Raw genomic sequence first — 8,088 nt, forward strand, 5'->3', positions numbered from 1 at the left:
TAACGTTTTAGCTCAGCTCCATAAGCGGTTTGACCCGTCAGCAGCGGACAACTGTTTGAGGGCCCGAAACTATGTGGACCAGAGTGGACTGATGGATGCCTCATCAGGCAAGGACTGGGGTGTCCGCATTCTTGCGTAAGTACAGTAACGGGAATCGTCCATTCTGTAATCGCTCCGACGGTAATGGGGTGGCTTAGGCGCAGCCACAGATAAATGGCGCAGCAAGTGCAGCCGAGCTTGGCAGTCGTGCATTTGGGAGAAACCGCTGCAACGTGATTCGCGCGCGCGAGAATGACAACAACGATTGGTATGCGATAACTTGCCGTGTTGTTCGTCGCACTTGATTCTTCCGCGAGGTTCATATATTGTGAAAAGGTGACTCAAATGAAATGAACATCGACAGGCATATCCAACTATTGTGTGCAGGTGCAAATATATAGGCGGTGGAGGGGAGACTGACATCCATGGATGGAAGAACAGGGGAAGCTCATTCCATTCAAGACACGCGAAAAATGAGGAAAGCAGGAACAGTTGTAATCAAGAAAGACTGGGTGTTCATCGAGGTTGGTGTTGTACGTCGTAACGAAACGACAGGCTTTGCAGCAGCTGCACCAAAGCGATGGAACACCGCACGGCAATTGCGCGGTCCGAAACGAGGCTGGAAGACAAAACGATCATGGATAGCTGGATCACGTGACTTAACTCACGTGACTTTTTGAAGAACACTGCAGGTGATGAAAATGAAGGTTGGGTTACCCTCATGCAAGTGAAACAGTGTTGACAATACGAGAGAGTTCACACTGGAACTATCTTGAAGATTTGGCCGGAGTCCACTGCTGAAGTGTTTTGGTGTTGCCAACAGTTGACTCGCAATTCCGACCATTGGCGATCGGTCTCAGCCGCCGGCGGTCTAGAACTCTGTATGTGGGGCTGGAAATGCCATTCATGACGTCGGAAACCACGATGCCACGAGCACGAGGCTCCACGTTGGTCCTTTTTGACGTGCATTCTGCAGTTGTTCCAGGGCCTTGAGATCAGACTGCCTGATGCTCAGTACTGTACCCGCGAGGAGGGAGGATGTCAAACAAGCGTCCAGTGTTTCCCAGCCCTGCGGAGTGGCGCAGGCATCTTTAAGCGTTCCTGAGGCCCGTGTTGGGATCGTCGATACTTGTTCGTGTTCAGATCCAACCAGGCTGACGCAAGATCACCGGCTCCTAACCTGTCCCATGCGCCCTTCAAGGGATGGGCTGGAGACGGACAGCTGCCGGTACCTGCTCGAGGCGCATCAAGAGAAGACAGTCCCCAAATGTCCTCGTCTCCCACGCTCCATGTGCTGTCCTCTGCCGCGGAAAATCCTATAGCCAGCCGTGATCGTCATTGGCGATTCCCATGCAGGACTTTCTTTAGCCTAGCGTCGACGCTTGGAACACTCACGACACCGAAGCTGGTCCGCGGCGGCATTGAACCTGAAGCTGGATACGTCTGCGCTCCCCGGCCCTGATAGTATGCCCGCGGACTGACAAAGTCGCGCGTGCTAGCTGGCTCTTGCTCCAACAGACACAGAGGCAGACGGGCCTTTCTATGCCAACCCAGCCGCAATCAATATTTACTGGAACAACACCGACATCGACGAGTCCTGACCACCGCCGACTCAGCACGCCCGAATATCACGAGGCCCTGAACCCACCGCCAGAGGGCTCGCAACCTCCCACGTTCCCCGAGCAGCCCTCCAGCGCACTGTTCCCGCCACCTGAGCGCCCATGGTCGCTGAAGAACCCGCTTGACATCCTCACGACGACCCCACGGCCCTCCTCTGCGCTCTTGTCTAGTGGGGAGGCATTCAAGGCACCGCAGCCCGTAACAACGCCGCCGCCCGCAGTCGCCGGCACCAAGCGATCAGCACCACGCACGCGTGACGACGCGCCTGCCACCGAACCTCTGCGCAAACGTCGACGCCTGCATACCCGCACGCGCCATTCTCTCGACCTCTTCAACCGGGCCAGTAGTCGACCGCTCCGGTACGACGGACAGCCACCATCACCGCTGTTCTTCTCGTCCAAGCGCGCTCGACCACACCTGCCTGCGCGGTTCTCTAGCTCGGAGGCTGCCGCGAGGATGCTGAGCAAGACCCGGGACGAGGATGGCGGCATCAAGACAGTGACATTGGCTCGGGGCACCTTCAGCGGATTGAGTCCACCTGGGACGACGAGCATAATGAGTGGGAGGAGCTCTGAGCGGTCGAGTATACCACGCACATCATCATCAGATGCGCGTGAACGGAGTGATGCTCTCAAGCTCCTGGGCTCTGTCGGCGTGGTTGAATTGCTGGAAAACGACACAAGGCCTACTTTTATGGTGGATATTGGCGACTACGCCAACTATGCACCCGAATCATTTACTTTACAAATCCTCTTTGCCAACAATGCCTTGCGTTCGAATGCATCGATATGGGAAACAGTTGCTGGGAAGCCGCCCGAACAATCCACAGACCAAGCATCGTCACATGCAACCAACCAGTTCCGTGGCTGGCTATTGAGCACTGCGACTCGAGGAGACGAGTGGGACGCAAACCCTACTCCCGTTGAGCATGGCGGCATAGTATGGTCATGCTTTACATTGAGGAAGCGTTTACGAATAGTCTCTGGAGCAACCCCACCTATGACCACAGCTGAAGTCCCATCTACGAGCGCATCGATTGAGTTCGCAATCCCCTCAGTGTCATCAGTCGGGCGTCTGTCAGGTCGAATATTAGACACTACATCATCATCGAATTCGACTGGTGAGCCACAGGATTACTTTGGCCCACCAGCAACCGAAGTAAACGAAGAACCGAACGCGCTGAATACCATGACGCACAATCACATGAACAACACAATTACCGATACTTCCAGTACTAGTAGTGGGCCAAGGTCACAGCCCAACCATCTAACATTACCTTCAATAGAGGATGCATCCTTCACAAATGAGTGCGTTCTTAGGGCTCACAGTGCAGGTGACGTTGATTCTTTCCGTAATGTACCGAAAGCACCCCAGCACCACGACATGGGCTTCTTCGACTGGACAAGACTTTCGCTGTCACCCTCCCTCCCGAGACACATTCAGTTCGCACGCGCTGTGGACTGGGCATCGACACCGCTAGGGCCCATCGAGTACTGGTCAAACGATCTCCGAGCTATGTGCAACTTGATCATGTAAGTCGTTGATGGTTGAGAGTCAGCGTATTGCAGGGGGTTAACTAGATTTCAGGGCGAGTCCTCACCCAGCTGCTATGTACTGGGGAGATGAGCTAGTCGCTATCTACAACGAGGCTTATATCGGTTAGTATCACATAGTGTGGACATTGCCATTATTCTGACACGCCCAGGACTCGCTGGTCAAAAGCACCCAACTTTGATGGGGCAGAGCTACAAGGTTGCTTGGGCAGAGATCTGGGATGAAGTTAAGGACGTCTTTACCAATGCTCGCCTGACCGGCCAAGCTACAATGAAGGACGATGACTGTTTGTTTATGAAACGGAGCGGGTTTCTTGAGGAGACCTATTTCTCGTGGTCGATTATCCCTATGGTTGGAGAGGACGGCACCGTAATGGGACTGTACAACCCAGCTTTTGAAAAGACTAGGAGGAAGATTGCTGAACGGCGAATGCTCACCCTTCGCGAGGTCGGCGAACGGACAGCGACAGCGAGAGACATCAAAGGGTTCTGGGACCAGGTTCTGATTGCATTGACCGAGAACGAATTCGACACACCCTTCCTCATGTTATACTCGGTCTCCGACGAAAGCGACAGCGACTCATCTTCCCTGCATTCTAGCAGTCTGTTGGGTGCCAAGCACTGTTTCCTAGAAGGATCTCTGGGAGTGCCAAGCGGTCATCAGGCTGCCCCTGAGCAGATCGATCTAAAGGAAGGTCACGAAGGCTTTGGACCCGTCTTCCGCGAGGTCATGAAAACCGATAAACCTGCCGTCATCAGCATTGGATCCGGCGACCTACCATCCTCCATGATGGATGGTCTTGAATGGCGAGGCTTCGGCGACGCCTGCCGCGATGTGGTAGTATGCCCTATACATCCTACTACAGGCGAAACGATTCTCGGTTTCTTGGTCATGGGTGTCAACCCACGCAGGCCCTACGACGATGACTACAACCTCTTCGTTCAGTTGCTGAGCCGACAACTCGCGACGTCTCTGGCTTCAGTCGTTCTATTTGAAGAGGAAATCCGAAGAGGTCAAAAAGCTGCGAAGTTGGCAGCAGAGGATCGGTACAACCTATCCACGCAACTCGCAGCACGCACACAAGAAGCTCGAGAGAACGAGCTCAGATTCACACGAATGGCGGAATACTCACCTGCAGGTCTGTTCATCGCCGACCACGCAGGACGAATCACCTACTGTAACGACACATGGTTCGAGATTTCCCGGGTACCCAAAGAAAGAAACAAAACGGATAGATGGATAGATTACGTGAAGGAAGAGGATCAAAAGCTCATACAGGAACACTGGAAACGCCTTGTCGAGAACACTGCACCGATCAACGTCGAATTCAGGTTCAAAGCACCGTGGGAAGACCGCAATGCCAAGGCAACAAGTGATACGTGGGTACTCTTCAGCGCCTTCCCGGAGAAAGATGAAAGTGGGCAGCTCAAGAGCGTGTTCGGAAGTATCACGAACATCAGTCCCCAGAAGTGGGCCGAAGGCTTTCAGAAACGAAAGATGGAAGAGGCTGTTGAGCTCAAGAGGCAGCAAGAGAATTTCATCGACATCACAAGTCACGAAATGCGAAATCCGCTTAGCGCCATCCTGCAATGCGCCGACGAAATTTCGACAATCCTTGGCAACTTCAGGCAATCTGGTCTGCAAACAATCGAACCTGGAATCGTTGCCGACGCGATCGATGCAGCACAGACTATTGCTCTATGCGCACAGCACCAGAAGAGGATTGTCGATGATGTCTTGACACTCTCGAAGCTTGATAGTGCAATGTTAATGGTTACCCCAGTGGATGCACAGCCGCTGCAGGTCATTCAGCGTGCACTCAAGATGTTCGAAGGCGAAGTACAGACAGCTGGCATACAGATGGAATTCGTCCTTGGCGAGTCTTTCAAGAAGCTGAACATCGATTGGGTCAAGATTGACCCGTCCCGTGTGCTTCAGGTTCTCATCAACTTGACCACCAACGCAATCAAATTCACATCCACAGAGGAGACCCGGACTATTACCGTCGTTCTTTCCGCATCCACTACTCGTCCATCAGCAAGTGAATCACCAGCTGTCAGCTACTTCCCAATGAAGTCAAAACGCATCGATCAAACACTCGGCCCAGACTGGGGCGATGGCGAAGAGATCTTCCTCGAGTTTCTCGTCCAGGACACTGGCCGAGGCCTTTCCGCAGAGGAACTCAAACTCCTCTTCCAGCGCTTCTCCCAAGCAAGCCCACGCACACACGTGCAATATGGAGGCTCTGGTCTCGGCCTGTTTATCTCTCGCGAACTGACAGAACTGCAAGGTGGCGAGATTGGTGTCTCGTCAGAAGCTGGCAAGGGCAGCACGTTTGCCTTCTACGTCAAGGGTCACAGAAGCTCAGAACCGAAGGAGGCCATTGATAGCGTTCCTGCCGCAGTGACATTATCTAGGAAAGGGTCGAACGCGAGAGAGAAGAGACGGCCCGAACCACCGAAAATCAAAGACTTCGCTGCTCAAGCGCCGGCGAACAAAGAGTCAGAAAAGTCAAAACTACCTTACGCTCACCTCCGCGTTCTGATCGTTGAAGACAACCTTGGTACGTCCACTTTTTCACTGCCCTTGCTCCCGCCACTTCTCCTAGGGGCATTTATCGCTAACGCCCCGCTACAGTCAACCAAAAAGTCCTCCAACGCCAACTCCAAAACCGCGGCATAACAACAACCGTCGCCAACCACGGCGGCGAAGCCATAACCCTCCTCTCATCCTCCTCCTACCACTCTTCCTCCGGCCCCAGCGCGCCCGACCTCGGCGTCGTCCTGATGGACAAAGAGATGCCCGTAATGGACGGGCTAGCCTGCACCTCCAAGATCCGGGATATGGAGCGCAAAGGCGAGCTGAGACGACACGTGCCGATCATTGCGGTCACGGCGAATGCACGCAGTGAGCAGATTGCCACACTGCTCGCGGCAGGCATGGATGATGTGGTGTCCAAGCCGTTCAGGATCGGGGAGCTGGTGCCCAAGATTGAGGAGTTGAGTGCGAAGTATTGTGAGAAGAGTGAGAGGAAGGTAATGCAGGAGAAGGCATTACAGACGAAGGATAGTGGGATGAGCTTTACGGTACCTGGCCAGCTTGGAAGATAAGATGGCGGGGCCTGGTTCGAAGCCGGTTAACGGACATGAGGTTTCTGTTTTGTGTTTTGGTGGGCATTTGATGCTTCACGCAAGGTGTTCTGGCGTCTAGCATACAGGGCATAAGAGGAAGCTTCGGGTCATTTTTGTCTATGAGCATTTCGAAATGAATGGATAGGAAAAGGAAGGGTGGGTATTGGTATGGTTTCGGTGCATGTTGAGGAAATACCCTATAGTCACGCGACGTGCTTCTAAGGCGGATGCGAACTACTAGTAATGTATTGTAACGTGAAACATTATCGATTGGGCATAGTAACAAACTGAGGTTGCCGTAATGAGATCGGTTGATCGTTTCCTGAATATAGTCAAAAACTTTACAGAAGATATGAGCTGGATGAGGGAAAGCTGGAATACATTTTCACGACAATTGCGGCGTACGATCCGCTGTCATAACAGAACCCTAACGCAGTCGAGGTGAAAGCAAGCGAAAAACTTTTGCCTTCCCCTGCGCCATGTACTTAACGTCTATCCCAGCGAGCCGGGACGCACGGTGTCCTAGGACGGGTTTGCACTTCGGAGCTTCGCCATCTCTTGTTTGCAAGTGCACAGATCTGTGGTTGAAGCATTGACGTTCTGTAGCCTCTTCTCTATCAGTGCACCAGCCTCCAGCAAGGACTGCAGCGATATTAGCTGTGTTTTCGATCGTTCCGTCAGCGCCGTCAATCGATCCTTCATTGATATCCACCTGTCCGTTTGCGACCTAAGGGATCTTTGTAAGAACCGGAGGGTGTGAATGAAAGCGCGATCGAGAAAGAACATGTGCCCGAGCTCTGACAGCTGCTTGAAGATAGGATGTCAGAGTTCAGTGAAGAACTGTACGCAAAGGGAAGAATTTGAAGATTGTACTGGGGTTGTATTGAGTGAAGCTACGAACAGTATATATAGGTGAGTAGCTGTAAACAACGCTAGTGTGATATGGTAGTCACTCTCATGGCAGGTGAGGTACAACAGGCAGGAGCACCCTGAACCGTGACATAGGAAGTGTGGAGTCCGGGAGGTTCGCCGGTTGGGAGCGAAGATCGCAAAATGCGTTTCAGCATGGCTAGGCGTGCAGCAGCATGTAAAAATAGCTGTGGCGCATGATCGTGAACAATGTGGCTAAATTTGCTACTGACAATCACCAGGCGCAACATGATATTTCTGTACTGCACGGCCGCCAGTACTTGCAGATCACGCTTTGAGGTATCCAGATCTCAGGAGGAGTATTAAGACACAGCGGTACTCAGATAAGCGGGGTGTACACAAGTGGCGCTCCCTCCGATCCATGTGGAACTGTCGTACCTCCTATATCAGTCTTCGTCTCTTGCTTGTGCGCCCGCCTGCACTACTTTCCGTCCTGCTCTTGTAACGCAAGCATCTGGCGATAGTGTTGGTGACAGGCGCGGGTCTTCGGGTGGTCCTCTCCGAGAACAGTGTCGTATGCAGCGCATGCTTGCTCATACAGATTGCTGGAGTCATCATAGCGGAGCTGCTTTGCAAGAAGGTGAGCAAGGCAGTACATGCTCGTCAGTGTGTGTGGGTGCTTCTCTCCTAACGCTTTCCTTTTCAGCTCGAGCGTCTCGCGATGCATCTTCTCTGCCTCAGCATACTTTCCCTGGTCGCTGAGTGCTACTGCTATATCATTCATGCTCATTAGCGTGCTTGGATGCTTCTCTCCTAACACCTCCTTTTTCAGCTCGAGCGTCTTGCGATGCATCTTCTCTGCCTCAACGTACTC

General features: G+C 52.9%; 2 protein-coding genes across 2 annotated transcripts in view; one reads left to right on the forward strand and one right to left on the reverse strand.

Moving 5' to 3' along the window:
• Positions 1–1,239: 1,239 nt before the first annotated feature.
• Positions 1,240–6,632, forward strand: BU25DRAFT_367880 (uncharacterized protein). The gene is made up of 4 exons (XM_033703880.1): positions 1,240–3,191; positions 3,247–3,317; positions 3,365–5,776; positions 5,851–6,632. The coding sequence occupies exons 1-4, from the start codon at positions 1,582–1,584 to the stop codon at positions 6,321–6,323; spliced, it is 4,566 nt and encodes a 1,521-aa protein (XP_033561812.1). The 5' UTR covers positions 1,240–1,581; the 3' UTR covers positions 6,324–6,632.
• A 1,063-nt stretch (positions 6,633–7,695) lies between these two features.
• The window catches only part of BU25DRAFT_341182 (kinesin light chain 1), a gene marked incomplete at both ends in the record, with an annotated part of 2,981 nt that continues 2,588 nt past the window's right edge, over positions 7,696–8,088 (reverse strand). The window contains one exon of the mRNA XM_033702848.1: positions 7,696–8,085. Coding sequence (XP_033561813.1) covers positions 7,696–8,085 — 390 coding nt within the window. The remainder of the gene's footprint in view (positions 8,086–8,088) is intronic.

Source organism: Macroventuria anomochaeta, assembly GCF_010093625.1.
Source record: "Macroventuria anomochaeta strain CBS 525.71 unplaced genomic scaffold BU25scaffold_16, whole genome shotgun sequence".
NCBI classification, from domain to species: domain Eukaryota; kingdom Fungi; phylum Ascomycota; class Dothideomycetes; order Pleosporales; family Didymellaceae; genus Macroventuria; species Macroventuria anomochaeta.